This window comes from Tursiops truncatus, chromosome 1 (assembly GCF_011762595.2).
Source record: "Tursiops truncatus isolate mTurTru1 chromosome 1, mTurTru1.mat.Y, whole genome shotgun sequence".
Lineage (NCBI taxonomy): Eukaryota > Metazoa > Chordata > Mammalia > Artiodactyla > Delphinidae > Tursiops > Tursiops truncatus.
Genome location: NC_047034.1, coordinates 150,738,954 through 150,761,419, shown reverse-complemented (window position 1 = coordinate 150,761,419; position 22,466 = coordinate 150,738,954). Strand labels below are relative to the sequence as shown.

General features: G+C 38.7%; 1 protein-coding gene across 17 annotated transcripts in view; it reads right to left on the bottom strand.

Annotated features, from left to right (window-relative positions):
- The window catches only part of SCMH1 (Scm polycomb group protein homolog 1), a 189,845-nt gene that overhangs the window by 24,112 nt on the left and 143,267 nt on the right, over positions 1-22,466 (bottom strand). For 16 of the 17 annotated variants that reach the window (XM_033836969.2, XM_033836948.2, XM_033836984.2 and 13 more), the window contains 2 exons: positions 17,597-17,829; positions 13,653-13,779 (listed from right to left, as the gene is read on the bottom strand). The exons of the other annotated variant lie outside the window; for it this stretch is intronic. In XM_033836969.2, the coding sequence (XP_033692860.1) occupies positions 13,653-13,779; positions 17,597-17,829 (360 nt within the window). The remainder of the gene's footprint in view (positions 1-13,652; positions 13,780-17,596; positions 17,830-22,466) is intronic. 17 annotated transcript variants of the gene reach the window in all.

The window sequence follows — 22,466 nt, the reverse complement described above, 5'->3', positions numbered from 1 at the left end:
CAAAGAGAAAAGAGTAATGAAAATAAGTGAAAACATTATGTCTGTGAAAAGACACTTATTAAAATGTTCACAGCAGGTTAGTCATAATAGCCCCAAACTAGAACCAACCCAAATGTCCATCAACAAGAGAACAGATATACAAATTGTGGTATATTTATTTACTGGAATACCACTTGGCATTAAAAAAGAATGAACTATTGACGAATGCTTCTCAAAACATTATTTTGAGTGAAAGAAACCAAATACAAAATAGTACACACAATCTGATTCCATTTATACATGAATTTCAGGAACAGTAAAGTCCAACCTATGGTGACAGAAATCAGAATAAAGGCGAGAGTGAAGGCTGACCGTAAGGAAGCATGAGGCAACGTCCAGGGTGGCGGAAATGACTCTTATCTTGACTGGGGCTGTGGCTACATGGCTGCTTACATTAATTAAAACTCATCAAATTGTATATTAAGATATGTACATTTCACTGTATGTAAATTTTACTTAATTAAAGCACATAAAAAGGAAAAAATATAACCAGTTCAGTGATGATTTAAAAAAAAATTCTATATGGATTAAAAGGGTGAAATACAAAAGCCAAAGGATAAAACCTTCCAAAGACTGTGGTTCCCAGATTCCTTGACATTCCTTCCACTGATCTCTGTGATACCTGACCAATAAACTATGGTGGAAATGACACTGTGCCAGTTTCTGGACCCAGGCCTTAAGAAACTGGCAGTTTCCACTTCTTCTTTCTTGGGACGTTCACTCTTGGAACCCAACTGGCATATGTGAGGAGGCAAAGCCACATGTGGCGAGGTCCATATGGAGAGAAACCAACAGCCAGAGCCAACCTGTCAGCTCTGTGGTGGAAGTGGATCCTCCAGTCGGGGTCAAGCCACCACTGCTGACACTGCAGGGAAGAGAGACCAGCTGTCGCCACCCAGCACTGCCCACATTGTTGTTTTAAGCCATGAAGTTTCGTAGTGGTTTGTTATGTAGCAAAAGATTACTGGAACAGAATGTGGTATCAGATATAGGGTGCTACAGTAACAGAAGTCCAACACACATGACATTGGCTTTGGGACTTGGAAGCAGAAAGAAGCATAAAAGCCCACAAAAAGAATGTGAGTGAAGCTGAAAGGGCCTTGAATAGAAGCCTGTAAAACGTTGGGGTCTAAAGGATTCTGTACTAGTCTATTTTGCACTATCTCTGGCGCTATTAGTCTGAGGTGGCAATGCTTCCACCAGAATGAAACTTGGGGGGTTTTCTATGAACACTATTGAAATTTACTTCATCAGCTAAAAGCCGCAATCACAAATCTCTGGAAGATAAGACCTTCTCTACTTTGGGCTTCCTGTATAGCTGCTGTGAGACAATGCCCTTAAGATCCGTAAAAATCTTACTATTTAAGGAAGAGTATCTGTGAGACTTGCCCTTACGATTTTTAGAGGGCCTTTTGGTCTGAAAGAGACTATGAAGCATAGTCTTAAATCATTCTGACATCTTAATGAAAGATTTTTATTGTCCCATTCTGGATTTGACCCTTTCTTAATTTAGAACTATTTGCCTTCTGGAGAGACTGGAAATGAGAAGCATTTCCAGACTGTGAGTCCTGGACTTTTTTATTTGCTATGTTTGTTTTTGAAGCTCATCTCTCTCATCTTACACTTTTATCATAGGCAGTGAGAAGCCAGGTGGCACTTCATTACTTTGTCTGGAAATCTCCTTATACTTCACTGAGTTCATCAGGTACATTTCCTAGTTCCATGTTACTGCAGGTGACAGTGTTACCAGACTTTCCATCACTACCTAGCAGGTGTCTCCTGTCCGCCATCTTCCAATAAGATTTTCCTCACTTTCCTTTAAGCCCTCACTGACAGCCTTCTTAAGACCTTTTAGGCTTCTATTCTCAAGTTTCTAAGAGGATCATTCTGGCAGAAGCATTGCTAGCTCAGATTAAAAGGGGCAGAGATGGTACAAAATGGAAAGAATTCTTTGAACCCCCAACCTTTTACAATCAGGAGGAAGACTGAGAAGGCAATCTCAGATTTCCTATGGAAAAGGAAGGATGATTCAGAGGACAAAACCAAAGAGCCATGGAAACAACTCCCAGAAAGTAGTATTGGATCTAATTAAGGAATTGGCAACATATGCCCAGCTGGATTTCAGAATTTCTATAAACCAGTGACTGTTATGTGCCTCTGGGTTTTTTCCCCTTTGAATGAATGTATCTATAAGTTATCCTATGCCTACCCCATCACCGTATGCTGGGCATGTGGGGAGTAGACAACATGTTTCTTTAGGTCACAGGTCTTCGGTCTGAGAAGAACTACATACACTCAAGGAGCTATATCTGAGAAACTGCACCTGTGAGGTCTCATTTGCACCTGGATCTGACTTAGATGATGAGATGCCAGATCTGGAGCCCAATGTTGTAAGGGATGAGACCTTTAATGGGGAATCTTGCAAGGGGAAGAATAAATCTTCCAAGTGGTAAAAATGTAAATAACTTATGTCCAGAAAGTGGACTGATGTGGTTTTAAAATATGGTCCATAATTCTTTGACCCTCCTCCCAGCAAGATGTGGGGTCTACTCCCCTTCTCTTGAATCTGGGCTCTGTGACCGCTTGATCCATAGAATATGATATGGGAATGATGCTCTGTTGATTTGGGGGCTCAAGCCTTAAGAAAATGGTAGCCTCCACTTCCTGTTTCTTGAGACACTTGCTCTTGGAATCCAGTCACCCTGGGATGAGGAAGCCCAAGATACCTTTTGGAGGCATCCGTGGAGAGAAGAACCAACGGCCAGCACCAATTTTGTTAGCCGCATGGATGGATCATCTTGGAAGTGGACCCAACAGCCCCAGCTGAACCACCTCAACTGATGCAATGTGGAAGAGAGATGAGCTGCCTCTGCTTTAATTACAGTACAGTCGAATATACTGATATTACCTTTTCCAGGAATATAAAGGTTACATACTTTCTCTAATTTATGCTTATTGTCTTATTTTAAAAATCCTTCCCAATCTTAAGGTCATAAAGATATTTTTGTATATTGTCATGTTTTGGTTTTCTACTGCATCCATGATATCAGAATTAGAGGCTGAAGAAAAGATTCAGAGAAGGGTCAGCGTGGAAGGAACTTGGAAGTAGCCACTTCATCCTGACAACAAGTAAAAAGCTGAACAACCTGCAAAATCAACTATCCTTTTTAGATCCATCAGAGAACTGAGGTCACAGGGCAAACTGCTGCTCCCCACCAAGAGACAGACCGGTGAACACAGAGACTCACAATTTACTAAAAAGAAACTGCCACAGGAACTCGTGCAGAGGTAGGAAAATCTAAACTATAGAGTTCCTACTGGAAGCTCTGTGTGAACAAGTCTAAGAGTTAAAAACTCCAGGGGGGATCCACTCATGGGGTGCCGGTGGTCCCACACTTTTGTGAGTTTTACCTCCAGAAGCTCGACCAGGTTCTCACAGTGAATATCGGAGAAAAATGCCCTCATGCTTCCAGCAGTGGGAGGGGGGAAAAGGAGCCATTTAAAAATATGCCAGAGCATTCTGTCCTTCTTAACAAGGCCTACCCTCAGGAGAAATTATTTTACCAGAACTTAATCTGCTGGGATTTGATCAGAGCTTAATCTACCTGGGGGAAGGGAAATAACCAACTGCAGCCCCCTCCAGCCATCCTGCCCCATCTAAGGGGCATGAGGGGGACTAAGAAGCACTGGTAAAGTTCACAGTCCAAGAGCACAGTCTCACCGAAAGACTGAGACCTAATCATAGGACTATAGAATACTTCTCCTACCCTCATACCTTACCATTATTACTAAAGGCCTATTTATAAGGTAAACTAAAAGGCAAAAAAATGAAGTTTGAAGAGACAGAGCAAGCATCAGAACCAGACTCAGCCATGGCAGGGATGTTGGAATTATTATTATTTTTAAAATTTTTATTTATTTATTTATTTATGGCTATGTTGGGTCTTCGTTGCTGCGCACGGGATTTCTCTAGTTGCGGCGTGTGGTCTTCTCATTGCGGTGGCTTCTCTTGTTGTGGAGCACGGGCTCTAGGCGCGCGGGCTTTAGTAGTTGTGGCTCTCAGGCTCAGTAGTTGTGGCTCATGGGCTCTAGAGCGCAGGCTCAGTAATTGTGGCACACAGGCTTAGCTGCTCCGCGGCATGTGGGATCTTCCCAGATCAGGGCTCAAACCCGTGTCCCCTGCATTGGCAGGCGGATTCTTAACCACTGCGCCACCAGGGAAGTCCCTGGAATTATTAGATTAAAAATTTAAAACAACTATGATTAATATGCTAAGTGTTCTAATAGATAAAGCAGACAGCATGCAAAACAGATGGACAATGTATGCAGAAAGATGGAAATTCTAAGAAAATAAAAAATCAATGCTAGAGATCAAAAACACTGTAACAGAAATGAAGAATGCCTTTGATGGGCTAATTAGTGGACTGGACACAGCCAAGGGAAGAATCACTGAACTTGAGGACATCTCAATAGAAACTTCCAAAACTGAACAGCAAAGAAAAAAGACTGAAAAAAAAGCCTCCACCCAGAATAGACTGGGTGTCCAAGAACTGTGGGACAACTACAAAAGGAGTAACATACACATAATGGGAATACCAGAAGGAGAAGAAATAAAGGAATAGAAGAAATATTTGAAGCAATAATGACAGAGAATTTCCCCAAATTAATGTCAAACACCAAAGCACAGATTAGGAAGGTCAGAGAACACCAAACAGGATAAATGACACAAAAAAACTACATGTAGGCATATTACATTCAAAAATGCAGAAAATCAAAGCTAAAAAATCTTGAACGATTTCAGAGGAAAAAACCAACTTACCTATAGAGGAGCAACAATAAAAAATTACATCCTTAGAAACCATGTGAGCAAGAAGAGAAGGGAGTGAAATATTTAAAGTGTTGAGAGAAAATACCCACCCACTTAGAATTCTATCCCTCGAAAAATTAAAGTGAAGGAGAAACACAAACTTTCTCAGGGACTTCCCTGGTGGCACAGTGATGCGCCTAGAGCCCATGCTCTGCAACAAGAGAAGCCACCGCAATGAGAAGCCCTCACAACGCAACGAAGAGTAGCCCTTGCTCACCGCAACTACAGAAAGCCCGTGCATGGCAACGAAGACCCAACACAGCCAAAAACAAATAAATAAATAAATTTATAAACAAAACAAAACAACTTTCTCAGACAAAGAAAAACTGATGGAGTTTGTTGCTTGTAGATCTGCCCTGCAAGAAATGTTAAAGGAATTCCTTAGAGAGAAGGAAAATAACATAGGTCAGAAACTTGGCTCTACACAAAGAAAAGAGCATCAGAGACAGAATAGGTGAAGGCAAAATAAGAACTTATTATTTTTTTTTTTAATTTTTTTTTTGACATGGACCATTTTTAAAGTTTTTATTGAATTTGTTACAATATTGCTTCTGTTTTATGTTTTGGTTTTTTGGCCACAAGGCATGTGGGATCTTAGACCCCCAACCAGGTATTGAACCTGCACCCTCTGCACTGGAAGGTGAAGTCTTAACCACTGGACCGCCAGGGAAGTCCCCTCATTCTTAACTGATCTAACAGATGACAGTTTGTTCAAAATAAAAATAGTAATGATGTATTTGTGTATGCTTATGTATATATATATGTACATGCTTATACATACTCATGTCTAAGTGCAATGAATGACACTAATCATACAAAGGATGGACAGGAGGAATTAGGATTCTTATTATATCTGTGAAGTGGTATAGTGTTATTTGAAAACAGACTTGGATTAGTTATAATGTTATTTGCAAACTCAAGGGTAATCATTTAAAAAAGTAAAAGAAGAAATATAACTGATATGCTAAGAAAGGAGAAAAAGTGGAATCATATAAAATGCTCAGTTAAAACCACAAAAGGCAGAAAAAGAGTGGAAGACAAAAATAGGAACAAATTACAAAGGCAAAAAAATAGAAAACTGTAACAATTATGGTAGATATTTATCCAACTACATCAATAATCATTTTAGATGTCAATGGTCTAAATAAACTAGTTAAAAGAAAGAGATTTTCAAACTGGATCAAAAAACAAGACCCAACTCTATGTTGTTTATAAGAAACCCACTTTAAATATAAAGACACATATAGATTAAAAGTAAAGGGATGGAGAAAGATATGCCATGCTAACACTAATCACAGGAAAGTGGGAGTAGCTGTATTAATTTCAGACAGAGCAGATTTCAGAGCAAGGAAAGTTATCACAGATAAAGAGGGGCATTACATGATATAAAGGTCAAATATCTAAGAAGACATGTCAGTCCTTACTGTGTATGCACCTAACAACAGAGTATCAAAATACAGGAGGCAAAAATTGATAGAACTGCAAGGAGAAACAGGTGAATCCACTATTACAGGTGGACACTTCAACATCCCTCTATCAGAAATGGACAGATTCAGCAGGCAGTAAGGACACTGTTAAACTCAATAGCACCATCAATAAACTGGATATAATTGGTATTAGAGGCTACTTAACCCAACAACAGCAGAACACACATTCTTCTCAAGCTCACATGGAACATACACCAAGATGGACCACATTCTGGGCCATAAAATACACCTTAACAAATTTAAAAGAGCAGAAATCATATAATATGTCTGTTCTTAGACCACAATGGAATAAAACCAGAAATCAGTAACAGAAAGATAAGTGAAAAATCCCTAAATACTTGGAGCTTAAACAACACATTTCTAAATAACACATGGGTCAAAGAAGAAATCTCAAGAGAAATTTAAAAATATTTTGAGCTAAATGAAAATGAAACTATAACTTATCAAAATTTGTGGGATACAGCCAAAGCAGTGAATCGAGGGAAATTTATAGCATTGAATGCATACGCTATAAAAGAAGAAAGATCGGGCTTCCCTGGTGGCGCAGCGGTTGAGAATCTGCCTGCTAATGCAGGGGACACGGGTTCGAGCCCTGGTCTGGGAGGATCCCACATGCCGCGGAGCAGCTGGGCCCGTGAGCCACAACTACTGAGCCTGCGCGTCTGGAGCCTGTGCTCCGCAACAAGAGAGGCCGCGATAGTGAGAGGCCCGTGCACCGCGATGAAGAGTGGCCCTCGCTTGCCACAACTAGAGAAAGCCCTCGCACAGAAACGAAGACCCAGCACAGCAAAAATAAAAATAAATAAATAAAAAAAAAAAAAAAGAAGAAAGATCTAAAGTCAATAATCTAAGCTTCCACTTCAGGAAATTTGAAAAAGAAGAGCAAATTAAATCCAAAGTAAGCATAATAAAAGAAATAATAAAAATTAGAGCACAAATCAATGAAATTGAAAACAGGAAGTCAACAGAGAAAAATCAAGGAAAGCTGCTTCCTTGAAAAGATCAATAAAATTGATCAGCCTTTAGACATGCTAATAAGAAAAAAGAGAGATGACACAAATTACTAATATCAGACATGAAAGAGATGGATCACTACATGGATCACTACAGGTCCACGGTCATTAAAAGGGTAATATAAAGAATACTATGAATAATTCTATGCTGACAAATTTGATAATCTAGATGAAATGGACCAATTTGGTGAAAGACACAATCTACCAAAACTCACACAAAAAGAAAAAGACAATCTGAATAGACCTATATTTATTAAAGAACCTGAATCAGTAATTAATCACCTTCCAAAACAGAAAGCATCTGGCTCAGATGGATTCACTAGAATTCTACCAAACATTTAAAAATGCATTTTACCAATTCTCTCTAATCTCTTTCAGAAAACAGAAGCAGAGAAAATACTTCTTAACTCATTTTATGAGGCCAGCATTACCCTAATACCAAAACCAGACAATGACTTCACAAGAAAAGAAAATTAGAGACCAATATCTCTCATGAACATACATGCAAAAATCCTTAACAAAATACGAGCAAATTGAATTCGACAATATATAAAAAGAATTATACACTACAACCAAATGGAGTTTAACCCAGGTATGTAAAACTGATTCAACATTTGAAAATCAATGTAATCCATCACATCAACAAACTAAAGAAGAAATATCACATGATACCAATAGATGCAGAAAAAAACATTTGACAGAATCAAAGACCCATTCATGATGGAAACTCTCAGAAAACTAGGAAGAGAGGGAAACTTCCTCAACTTCATAAATAACATCAACAAAAACCCTACAGCTAACATCATACTTAATGGTGAGAAACTAGAAGCTTTCCCACTAAGATCAGGAACAAGGTAAGGATGTTCTCTCTTACCACGAGTTTTCCACATTGTACTAGAAGTCCTAACTAATGTAATAAGACAAGAAAAGGAAATGAAAGGTGTACAGTTTGGGAAGGAAGAAATAAAACCCCCTTTATCTGTTAGAAGACATGATTGTCTATGTAGAGAATGCAAAAGCACTGACAAAAGAAAATTCCTGGAACTAATAAGCAGTTACAGCAAGACTGCAGAGTATAAGGTGAATACACAAAAGTCAATCACTTTCATATATAACAGCAATGAATAGGTGGAATTTGAAATTAAAAACAATACCATTTACCTTAGCACCTTCAAAAATAAAATACTTAGGTATAAATCTAACAAAATACGTACAAGATTTATATGAAGGAAACTACAAAACTACAAAACTCTGATAAACGAAATCAAGAAAGAACTAAATAAATGGAGAGATATCCCCATGTTCATGGATAAGAAAATACTGCCAAGATGTCCATTCTTCCCAACTTTATCTATAGATTCAAGGCAATCCCAATCAAAATCCCAGCAAGTTATTTTGTGGCTATCAACAAACTGATTCTAATGTTTATATGGAGAGGGAAAAACCCTGAAGAGCCAACACAATATTGAAGGGAAAGAACAAAGTTGGAGGACTGACACTACCCAACTTCAAGAGAGTACGGTATTGGTAAAAAGAATAGCTAAATCAATGGAACAGAATAGAGAGCGCAGAAATAGTCCCACACAAATACAGTCAACTGATCTTTGACAAAGGAGCAAAGGCAATACAATGGAGCAAAGACAGTCTTTTCAACAAATAGTACTGAAACAACTGGATAGCCACGTGCAAAAAAAGGAACCTAGACATAGACTTTGCACCCCTCACAAAAATTAACTCAAAATAGATCACAGACCTAAATGTAAAATTCAAAACTATAAAACTCCTAGAAGATAATATAGGAGAAAACCAAGATGACCTTGGGTATGCCAGTGACTTCAGATATAACACCAAAGGCAGGATCCCTGAAAGAAATAATTGATAGGCTGGACTCATTAAAATTAAAACCTTCTGCTCTGTGAAAGCCAATGTCAAGAGAGTGAGAAGATAAGCTACAGATTGGGAGAAATTATTTGCAAAAGACAGATCTGATAAAGGACTGTTATCCAAATACACAAAGAACTCTTAAAACTCAGCAATAAGAAAACAAACAACCTGATTAAAATATGTGCCAAAGTTGTTAATAGACACCTCACCAAAGAAGATACACAACTGGAAAATAAGTATATGAAAAGATGCTCTACTCTACATGTCATTAGAGATATGCAAATTAAAACAACAATGAAATACTACTATACACCTATTTGTTCTGGCCCAAATCCAGAACACTGACACCATCAAATGCTGGCGAGAATGTGGAGCAACAAATGAACGCTCATTCACTGCTGGTTGGAACGCAAAATGATATAGCCACTTTGAAGGCAGTTTGACAATTTCTTACATAACCAAATATACTCTTACTATGTGATCCAGAAATCGCGTTCCTTGGTATTTACCCAAAGGAAGTGAAAACTTATGTTTTCACTAAAACCTGCACATGAATGTTTATAGCAGCGTAATTCATAGTTGCCAAAACTTGGAAACAACCAAGATGTCCTTCAGTAGGTGAACGGATAAACTATTGGTATAGCCAGACAATGGTATGTTGTTATTTAGCACTAAAAAAAAAAAAAAAAAGAACTATCAAGCCATGAAAAGGCACAGAGGAAATTTAAATGTATATTGCTAAGTGAAAAGGCCAATCTGAAAAGACTACATACTGAATGATTTCAACTTTATGACATTCTGGAAAAGGCAAAATTATAAAGACAGTAAAAAGGTCACTAGTTGCCAGAGATTAGTGGGGAGGAAAGAATGAATAGGCAGAGCAAAAAGGATTTTTAGGGCAGTTAAATTATTTTGTAGGATCCTATCATGGTGGATACATGTCATTATATATTTGTCAAAATCCATAGAAAGTATAACACCAAGAGAGAACTCTAAGGTAAACTATGGACCTTGGGTGATAATGATGTGTCAGTGCAGGTTCATCAATTGAAACAAACATACTGCTCTGGTGGGGGATGTTGGTAATGGAGAAGGCCATGCATGTGTGGGAGCAAGGGGTATACGGGAAAGCTCTGTACCTCCTGTACTTAAAAAAAACAGTCTAGTAAAAAGTTCAGAAAACAAAAAAGAGTTCTTCATAGCCGATGCAAACATCCAAGAGTGGGTAAGCAGAGTGTAAGGTTTTCCTAAATGTATGTGACCAAATTCCTAAATGTATATAAAATCCCTTTATGCAGAGCATTTTGCAGGACTGGTTTTCTACCAAATACCCTTTGGAAAATGCCACTAGAGTAATAAATAATGACACTTTTACAAGCAAAATGCCAGGAACAAGAAACTCAATACAAAGTTTAGAGGACAGAGTTGAGGAAACCTTGAAGAAAGTTGAGCAAAAAGACAAAGAGAATAGGAATAAGAATAAAGAGGGTCAAGAATATAGAGGACGACTTCAGGAGGTTCAACATCTGAATAACATGTATGCCAGGAACAGTGAATAGAGAAAAAGTGGGAGAAAATCATTGATGAACTTAAGAAAGTTTCAAGAAATCAAATAATGGAATAGGCACACTATGTGTCCACATGGTAGGTAAAAATACATCCTAGGTGAAATTTCAGAATAATGGGGATGAAGAGAAGCTTCAAAGGGAATAAACAGGTTTCACACAAAACGAAAGATATAAATTTAAGAAAGATTACATGGGAAAATAAAGATGTGGGAAGGAGCAAACTGGGGATAACACAAAAGAGAGGTGAAGAGGTTGTCAAGGAACTCAGAAGGCTCCAGCAGAGATTTCTTTTAGAGTTTGAAATGGATAGAATATAAAACGTGCTTGAACATAAAGAGAGATGTATATGGCAGTAAGAGAGTTTAAGGCTGAGTTAATAAGTATATAGCAAAATAAACACATAACAAAGAAATCAAGATTGACTCTAAAACAAAATTTTGTACAATAAAGGAAAAGTAATCATAGTACTCTACAGTTCAACTGAGAATAGCCTATAACAAGTTACAATACAAATGAATGAATTTCAATCTAATTACAATTATAATATCATAGTATTAAGATACACAAGCATGTGTGGGTGGGTTAACGGGTAAGGAGATGAAGAGTTAAATCCTGGGTTGCCAAAAAAAAAAAATGAAAAGGAAGAGTTAAAGTGTGTTGTCAGTTGAAAATGCCTCAAGCTAAAAAAAAGAAAAAAAAAGCAATATAAACATTCCACTTACATATATGGAGATAAATAAAAGAATCAGCTAAATTAAAAGTGATTGCCTTTGGTGAGAAGTAAATGACAGGGGTATAGAGGGGACTGTTCGTCTTGTTTTTGTAATAATTCTTGTAGGCCTATTGTTCCTTTAGGCTATTAGCATGTATATAGCTCTGATCAAAATAACTCTTAAAAAGTGTTGTGCAGTTAAAAGAACCCCAAAAGGTTGGTAATAAAGGATATAGTGTAGCACACAGCTTTCAATCTATGATGCTTTTAAAAAAAATTAATTAATTTTTGGCTGCATTGGGTCTTTGTGGCTGCACGTGGGCTTTCTCTAGTTGCGGTGAGCAGGGACTACTTTTCATTGCAGTGCATGGGCTTCTCATTGCAGTGGCTTTTCTTGCTGCGGGGCAATGGGTTCTAGGTGCGCAGGCTCAGTAGTTGTGGCGCACGGGATTAGTTGCTCCCCAGCATGTGGGATCTTCCCGGACCAGGGCTCGAACCCATGTCCCCTGCCTTTGCAGGCAGATTCTTAACCACTGCGCCACCAGGGAAGTCCCTATAATAGCTTTTATTGTTAACATTTGAAGGGTCTATAAAGGTAACTTGGACTAATCGTATCGTTGTATAGGTGTGGAAACTGAGGCTCAGAAAAGGAAGTGACATCAAGGTCACACAGAAAGAGCAAAGGTCCAACTGGGGTGGTGAAACAGCGATCAGTCAGGACTGCGATAGCCTGGCCAAGAACAGGAAACAGGGATACAAAGTCAAGCTGCCACTTTTCCTAGGCTATGAGATTCAGACCAAGGGAGGGATTGTCAGCTTCGAGACTGCCAGAAGAGATGGTCTACATCATTTAAACCGAAAAGTGAGGCACAGTCATGAAGCTCCCACTGCTATGAATCTTCTAGATTTTGTTAAAAAGGCATCCAGGCACCTAAGTGATATTTAGAAGGATATGGAGTAAACCAAGCAGGTATGCAGGCACCTAGGGGGCGTGTCATGAGGCTGAAAAATGTAATCAGTATCTTCACCAAGGTGTTCATCTATCTTTACTTCCTCTTCCATGGAGCTTAGGGTCAAAGCTCCTAAGCTTTGTTCACTAATCTAATGCCACTTTTGGACTAAGCAAACCCAGTAACTAGCTGGGGCTAGATGCATAAGATACATTTGGAGAAATCACATGATAGTACCCTGACTAGAGCTGGACATAAATGCCACTGCAGGCTCTGTTGTTTTCCAAAGGTTATTTGGGGAGGAAACTATAGCTGGCCTTCCCTTCAAGTGCTAACATTCTAGGATTTGGGTGGAGACAAATTCAACTCCTAAGAAAAAGACTACCCTAACTTCCATGGGGATCATTCCAATTGCTTAGATTTCCCTAAGAAGATGGAGTATCTGCAGAGTAACAAAAGTAAGGTTTCACATATGTATCTTAATTTAGACATAAAAAATGAGTATTGTTCTTTTTAGTTACCCCACAGGGAGGCTGTATATCTATGTTTATCTATTCTAAAGGGGTAGCTCTTTTAGAGTTACCTCCATATATAGTTTACGAAATGGGAACAGATACGCACAACCAGGTGGTTACGCACCCACTTTAGTTACCAGATTTTGCTTTGAATCAAACGAGCACTGAAATACTTTCACAGCACCAAGATTTGCCACCATCAATGACATTAAAAAAAAAAAACAGAGCAGTGTCATACATATATGAGTGGTGGCAGAATTATTATTGTGCTGGAAGGGTTCTGGAAGGGATCACTAAAGAGGGAGCACCCCAAACTGGAAAGGATGGGTATAATTATAAACTGGGCCAGGAAGCTCCTGGTGCTGGCCCCATGTCCACCCCACCCCCGTGCCCCAGATCCCCAACGCTGAGTTCACAGAACATCTACCCAAGTTTCTTTGATTGTTTTGACAGAATGGAGGTTTCTCTGAAGTTATTTCAAAGTTAAAAAAATTTCTTTTTAAGATTCTGTTTAGATTTATAAATGGATAGGGGGCTAATTATCGGTACAGTAAAAGAGAAAATATAGACACTGGGGCCTGGGGCTTGTTGCAGCTAATACTGTGATCTGCTCTTACCTGTGGGGGCCTGCATGGCTGAGCTGGGGATGGTGGCAGCATCTTGGGGTACAGTGCTGGTATCCGGTTCAGGGGTGCTGGTTGTTGGTGAGGTGGGTGGTGGGTTCAGCAAAGTCCGAGGTTTCCTCTGTCAAAATGGATGGGGAAAAGTTTCTACCCATGATAGGTAACTTGTCTTCTCATTCCTCTATTCTTAGTACTTAATTCACGCATGAAACTGAAATACATTTGTGGATGGGACTGTTTTAATCTTTTTTTTTTTTACAGTTGATATATAGTTGATTTACAATGTTGTGTTAGTTTCTGGTGTACAGCAAAGTGATTCAGTTATATACTTATATATGTGTATTCTTTTTCAGTTTCTTTTCCATTACAGGTTATTACAAGATATTGAATATAGTTCCCTGTGCTATACAGTAGGACCCTGTTGTTTACCTATCTTATATATAGTCGTGTGTATCTGGTAATCTCAAGCTCCTAATTTACCTCTCCCTGCACTTCCCCCTTTGGTAACCATAAGTTTGTTTTCTATGTCTGTGTGTCTGTTTCCTAAAAGTGTTACAACTAAGTTCATTTGTAACATTTTTTCAGATTCCACCTATAAGGGATATCATATGATATATATTTTTTTCCACACAGCGTCTTGCCCAAAGCTGCAAATACAGTAGATGTTTAATAAATATGTATAAGATTCTGGGTTTCTGTATAGCCACAGCTTAATTCACTATCTTTTCTACTGTATTCAATATTATCATCTGAAGTCCAGGTTCTTTATTAGTTAGACAGAAAAAAGCAAAAAAAAAAGGAAAAAAAATGCTGTGGCTTAAGTCAACTTTGATATTAGTTTGTTTCCCTCTGTTGAAAAATGGAAACCTCCCTTCCCCTAACTCCACAAACTACTTTCCCCTGCCTACCTCTTCAGCTTATTACCTGTCATTTCTTATCTTAAACCTTATACTCCAGTAATCTCTAACTATAGTAGTTCTCTCAAAACCTGCAGTTTTACCTGGTCCTTGCCTTGACAATAATAAACCATCCCTTTTGCCTGGAATACCCTTTCTTTTTTTTTTTTTCCTTATAAATATCTGTTTATCCAGGAAGCTTTTCTGGATAAGCTTTACTGTCTCTTTTGTGCTATTTCTGTACTTTGTATTGTTGCATTTATCACAGTGTATTGTCAATATATATTTACATACTGGTGTCCCCTATTAGCCTGGCGCTCCTTGAGGGTCTGATTCTGTTTACCATTCCTACATGGTACTCGGCATATGATAAGTGTCAATAAATGTCTTTCAATGAAGCATACAGTATAGAATACCAATAATGGGGGAAGTAATAAAAATGATTTGAGAAGAATCTAGTATCTCCTCTATGCTGGTCCAGGCAGTCTCTGGGGGAGAGAGATCTCAGAAGGATTTTTCCAAGAAACAGTTTTCTAAAAGCCTTTCTGAATGCAAGGAAAACATAACCATTTCTGAGATCCAGAAATCCCTTCCTACTGAATGTCACATGTAGGGTCCACTGTGGGAGCTGTATAAACCTGACTGACTTCTAGGATGGCCCTGCTTGTGAAAGCAATCATGCAAACTCTTACAGAACATTCAACACACACACAGGATATGGATGTTTCCTCTCATTTTTTGATATTGCCACAAGTAAAAATCCAAATAAGCAATGAGTCAGGGAAGAAAGGAAATACCAGTTCAACTTCATTGAGTTGGTGGTAGGACTTCATGGGGTCCCTGAAGAAACAAACCTGGTGAGTTAGGTTCCCAAATATTGTAGAAAAAAGCAGAAAGATGTAAAGCTTTATTACTATTTGAGATAGGTGCATTTACATGTATTATATCTATTCATATATTAACGCAACTCCATTTTACTGGTGAGAAAACTGGGGCTCATGGCCGTACTCAAAGCTTTCCCAAAGTCACACAGGTGGTAACAATTGGAGATGAGATATAAATCTAAGTTTGTCTGGCCTCAAAGTCTATGCTCTTGTCACAAGACCACTTTGCTTCAAAAATGAACATGAGGGTTATATCATGGGTTAAGTAAAGGCATATACACTTACAGGAATAGGCAAAAGGACAGGAAAGGGAATTAGGGAGTCAAATGCCATGCCATGAAGTACAGTATTAGATGAGAATTACTGCTACCAGGAGGACTGGAAAGAAAGAGGACTTGGGCTACTATGTTAGGACTTCCTGAGAAAGCAGAGCTGAGGCAATCAGAGAATCATAGTTCTTAGGTTTTGAAGGATCTTAAAGGTTACTTAATCCAACTATCCATCTAACACTTCTACTTTCCACTCCTTGAAAACATCCCTCCCAGTAGTCACCTGGTACCTGATGAAATACCTCTAGTGATGGGAGATCACTACTTGCATTTTGAAATAGATTTAACTGTTCCTTTTATGTTGAGACAAAGTCTGTCTGCTTGAGTTTCTGCTCATTGGTTGTGGTTCTGTCTTTGGAACCTCAGAGACAAGTTTTCTCTGTTTTTAATCTGTCAAGGTGCCTTCACATCGTCAAAAGCATGACTTCCCTGGCCTTGGAATCTTTAGAGCCTTCAGCCTCTCCTCCACAACATGAGAATGAGAAGACCGTAATGGACACAAAAATGAACCCCTGGGTTTGGGGTTAGTGGTAATAGATCAGGAGCATTATGTGTTACATAGAAGGATTAGGATGTGACATCAAGAATTCAAAACCAATAAATAAGAGATAATCTCAACTGGAACATCATCGCTAAAATCCATCCATCCATCCATCCATGCATGCATACATCCATCCATCTTGCATATACCGAACATTTCCCAAGAGATTGGGATATAGGGCACTGCAGAAGAAAAAGAGAAAAAAAGACTAGATTCCTGACCTTGAAGAGCTTATATTCGAGAAGGACTGAGGTCAGCTGGAGCTAATAAACAAAACAAACCCACCCACCCAACCAAACCTAGGGAGGAACTTATGAAATTAGAAAGGAATGCCTAGGGAGAACTGGGTATCATTTCTAAACTGGAACTCAGGTAGTCTAGTTTGGGAGGGAGTTGCAGAGAAATTCCCTGATAGCTAAGAAGTGAGTGGAGAAAGAAGGTGATGCCAAAGGAAGCCCTAGAGAAGCAGCTGAGTAGGTTTCATATCAATGGTTTCCCTAGGGAAGATACACATGGAGAACTGGTCATGACTAAAAGGTGATACTTTCAGTAACAGTGCTCAGTGAAGCTCGACCAAGCAGTCTTTTCCTACACCAGAGGTAAGTGTTAACCTCCCTCAGGAAATGTGAGAGAGTGAATGTGTGGTAGGGCAGCAGTGACCTTAGAACTAGAAGATCTGGAGACCCATCTCTGTAGCCTTTGCCACTTATTAGCTATGTGACCATAGCGAAGTCATTTCACATCTTTAAGTCTCAACTTATTTGACTATTTAATAACATTAACACTACTCATCTCCAAGGGTTTTGTGAAGATCATGTGATATATAGTGGTGTCAGGTGCAGAGCCTGATACTTAGTAAATATTCAATAATTTTCTTTCTTTCTTCTTCTTTTCTTTTTTTTAAAAGAAGGTACAGGGACAGAAAAATAAATACATTTACAGAGTCACTTTTCTCTTTCTGTTCACATACCTGGGCATCCACTCTGGGTAGGTTAAAAACAATTAGGAGCAGGGCCTTCCATCTATGGAAGATATTAGACCAGAATTCCCATGAATGTAACTTACAAAGTAAAAATTTGTTTCTTATCCATACAATCTTATCTGCAACATTACCAACTCCCAGGTAAGTAAGCTAACGTAGGGATGACAATATAGGAGATTCTTCTTAAAAGCATATACAAGGGGGAGAACAGGGCCAGACACATCCCTTTCTAAGATGGATGGATATGGATGAGTTACCCCTTCATAACCATTTATCCCGTGCTGGCAAACCCACATTTTTACCTACCTTACTGCCAGGTTTGGGACCCCTCTTCTTTGGGAATTTCAAAGGTTCGGCTGACTTGGATGGGGTAGAGATGGGATGGGGAATTAGGGGCTTGGGTGTCCGGCCCCGCTTCTTTCCTGGTTTACGCCCCCTCTGCCCTGGTTGAGGCTCCAAGGCAGTTTTGGTGTTGCTGTGGATGCCAGGCTTCTCAGTGTTCGCCTCGGATGCAGGATAGGGATTCTTTGGAATCACAACTGCAAGAAAAAGACTCATTCTAACACCCCCTCTTCCCACTTGCATTCCCATCCCAGCCAGAGGGAAAAAAAGACTTGCTACTTCTGCTTGGATAGTTTTATCCCAGGAAGCTAGTTTCTTGGCATCTGACCTAAATGGTAGAAAATCTCAGAGGAGAACTGAATTTTGATCGGCCAGAATTGGAAGTTTTAATTATTTCTGGCAGATGCAGAAAAAATTAAACTGTTCTCCCCAAGGAATCTAGTTAAAGCATATAAACACAGGCTCAGAGATGGAATGGATCTCACCTACAATCTTCTCCTGCTAAGAATGAAGATCTGAGGCCCAGAAGAGGAAATGATGCCTTCCCTAGGTTATACAGTGAGTTGGGATAAGGACTTATGTTTTGAAACTGGGCCCTGACAACCAAATCAGGGATTTTCTATATCAATCTACTTAAAGTTTTAGTGTGATTATTGCAGCGAGGAGTAGTGAAACACATGGAAATATATACATTTGATTGCATATTTCCTTACCTTAAAAATCTTTGCTCCATATTACCTTTAAGGTAAAGTCCAAATTCTTTATTCTGATATCCAAAGACTTTTGTGACTCTGCCCCTGCCTTGCTCTCCAGTTATGTCTGATGTCATTTCCTATCACCCACCCCCATGTTCTAGCTCCTCTGTTTTCTGAACACCAATTCGTTCATATATGTTGAGTTCTCTATTCTTCCTGGTCAGACATACATTAGTACTCAGTTTTCAACACTCAGCTCCAGGGCCACCTCCTTACTGAGGCCTTGTCTGACTATGTCCCAACTCCATCAGTATTCCACTTACTCCAAAACATTCTGTAGACACCTATGTTAGAGTACTTTCAGTTTTACTCCAATCATTCTTCTTCTCCTTAATTGAGAATTTTTCATGGTAAGGGGTATCTAATTCATTCCACAAAGTTATTAAGCGCTTACTACAGGCTATGCACTAATCTAAGCACTGGGGTAGAACAGTGAACATAACATAGTTTCCATTCTCATGGAACTTACCTCCTAGTCGGGGGAGACAGAAAATAGGCAAGTAAGTATACAGTATAATGTTAGGTAAGTGCTATGATTAAAACTAAAGCAAGGTAAGGAGACAGAGGGGTGAGGAAAGTCCTCTTTGAGGAGGTGACGTTTGCACAGAGCTCCCAAATGAAATAAAGGCAAAGCCTTATGAAGATCTGAGGAAGATCCAAGTAGAGGGTATATAACAAATGCAAAGATTCTGAGATGGAAACATGTTAACGTGTTTGAGAAATGGAAAGGAGGTCAGTATAGCTGGAATTGAGTGAGCGAAGGGGAGAGTGGTGGGAGATAAGGTTAGAAAGGGAGTAGTAATAAGATTGTGTGGGATTTTGTAGGCCATGAAAACGAATCCAAACTTATTTTAAGTCTAAAGGGAAGCCACTGGAGGGTTCTGAGCAGGGTGTGACTGGGTGTACTTAAAAGGAGCACTCTGGCTGTTCTGGGAGGGGACAAGAATAGAACTAGGGAGACAAGTTAATAAACTAATTACAGTGGGTAGGTAGAAGATGGTATTTCTTGTGCTTCCAGGTAGGATGTTATAGATCATGACAATGTAACATTGCTGATGCAGCAACTAGAAAAAGTCAGATAAATTATCTTTAAAAGACATTGCATTGTTGTAAAAATCGTGAGGATTAGATGAACTGGAATTTCAGACCTGGGTGGAGAGGGCTCCTGGAGTAGCTGACACTGTTTACTTTCCTGAGGACATCTGCCAAATTTGGGCATGAACCGACAGTCAGGCTTGGCCTGTGCAGAGGAGCTCCACTGGAGGAAAGAAAAATCAGAGAGGCTCTGTGACAGATTGGAACTTGAGGAGTTCCATCTGTGTGGCCAGTTTTTCCCAAGGGACATTTGCTGAGTTCTGAGCCTGCACACTGGAGTTGCAAAGCTAGGCTGAGAGCTTCTAAAAAGGCAGAGTGAAAACTGCTATAATCTTGTGATTTCAGGAGACAAGGTTCCACTAGAAGGAGGAGGTCTACCTCTAGCACAGCTGATCTCCTCTTCAAGATAAATGCCATATTTTGAAATTGTAAGGACTGAAGGGTCAAAGAACCAAGCCCCAAACCTCTCAAGGGTAGGACAATCTCTTGCAGTTTTTCAGGACTATGAAGATGGAGACCCATTAGGTTCTCAGTCGAGAGCCCAAGAGGGACCAGGTGCAAGGAACACGGATATGAACCATAGGTACAATTCAGATCTGAACTAGCTCAATCCATGATTAGACTGAGGGGATCAGGCCCTTATCCTATTAGCCTAAAGGAAAGAGGAAAGGAAGAATTCTTTCTGATGGAAAATATCAGCTGGAGTCTCAACAGTTCTTTTATATAAAATATCCAGTGTGTGTGCATGCGTGTGCGTGCGTGTATGTATATACACATGACATAAAAAGAGGCAGAACAATGTGACTGGTAATCAAGAAAAATACAGACAATAGAAGACTCATGTATGATCCAGATAATGAAGCAGACTTTAAGATAACCATAATTAATATGGTTTTAAAAAGTAGAGGAAAAGATGAACAAAATGTAAGAAAAGATAAGTAATACTCACAGAAAACTGGAACCTATATAAAAAATTAAATGGACACACTAGAATAAAAGATACAATATTAAAAATTAAGAACTCATTGGATAGATTTAAGGGCAGACAAGACCCAGCAGAAGAATTACTGAATTTGAAGAAAAATCAATAGAAAACATGCAAAATGAAGCAAAAATATGGAAAAAACAGGTTAGAGCAATAGAGACACGTGGACACAGTCAGTAGATCCAAAATATGAGTAACTATAATCCCAGTGAGAGAAGACAGAGAGAATGAGGTAAAAGCAATATTTGAAGACTAATGAAAAAAGAGCTCAGCAATCCACAAGCAGCAATAATACAAAAAAAAAAAACACCCCAAAATATACCAAAACACATCACTGTTAAATGGCTGAAAATAAAATACATAAAATACAAGTGAAATGAAAGACAAAGATAAATTTTTAAAAGCAGTTAGAGAGAAAAGGATTACTCTTACAGAAGCAATTGACTTTTTAATAGAAACTATGAAAGTAAGAAGCAAGAGTTTTTTGTTTTTTTTTTTTTTGAGATACGCAGGCCTCTCACTGTTGTGGCCTCTCCCGTTGCAGAGCACAGGCTCCGGATGCGCAGGCTCAGTGGCCATGGCTCACAGGCCTAGCCACTCCACAGCATGTGGGATCTTCCTGGACCGGGGCATGAACCCATGTCCCCTGCATCGGCAGGTGGACTCTCAACCACTGCGCCACCAGGGAAGCCCAGAAGTGATAGTTTTAAATGATAGTTTTCAAGGGACAAAATATATAAATTGCCAACCTAGAGTTCTATGCTTAGTGAAAATATCCTTCAAAAATGAAGGTGAAATAGTATGGAAACAATCTAAGTGTCTGTCAACAGATGAACAGATAAAGAAGATGTGGTGTATATATGTATATATATATATATGTGGTATATATATATGTGGTATATATATATGTGGTATATATATGTGGTATATATATATTGATATATATTGATAGATATATATATATTCCATATATATATAGAAAAGAATACTACTCCGCCATAAAAAAGTGAAATTTTTGCCATTTGCAGCAACATGGATAGACCTGGAGAGCATTATGCTACGTGAAATAAGTCAGACAGAGAAAGACAAATACTGTATGATATCACTTATATGTGGAATCTAAAAAATACAACAACCTAGTGAATGAAACAAAAAAAGAAGCAGACTCACAGATATAGAGAACAAACTAGTGATTACCAGTAAGGGAGGGGAGGGGCAATATAGGGGTAGGGGGAAGAAACAGGGTTACAATGCAATTATAAAAAATCATCTGTGTGAAACTTTTGAAAATTGTAAAGCACTACAGAATTTAAAGAATCTTTCATTCAATTAAAATTTTTTAATAAAATGAAGGTGAAATAACTGTTTCAGAAAAATCAAAGCTGAGAGAATTTGTCACTAACAGACCTAAACTACAGGAAATAAAAATGAAGTTCTTCAGGATGAAGGAAAGTAATCACAGATGGAAAAAATACAACTGCAGGAAGGAAGGAAGAGCATAAGAAAGGGTAAATATGTGGATAGATACAAGAGAATATTGACAATTTAGAAAAAGAATTTTAAAAATGGCTTGTAGGGTTTATAATATACGTATAGTTGACCCCTGAAAAACAAGGGTTTGAACTGTGTGTATCCATTTGTATGCAGACTTTTTTCAACAAACATGTACTACAGTACTGCATGATCCACCGTTGGTTAAATCCATAGATGTGGAACCACGGATAAGCAGGGCTGACTGTGAAGTTACATACAGATTTGACTGTACAAGGGGGTGGTGCCCCTAATCTGCGCATCGTTCAAAGGTCAACTGTATTAGTAAATTATATGAAAGCAATAGCAGAAAGGATGGAAGTGGGAGGGTAAATGGAGCCAAAATTTGCTAAGAACTTTGCATTATTTGGGGAGTGGCTAGAGTGCTTATTTAAGATTAACTTTAATAAGTCCAGGATGTATAATTCTAACTAGTTAAAAAATTATAACAAGAATGTATCACTAAAAG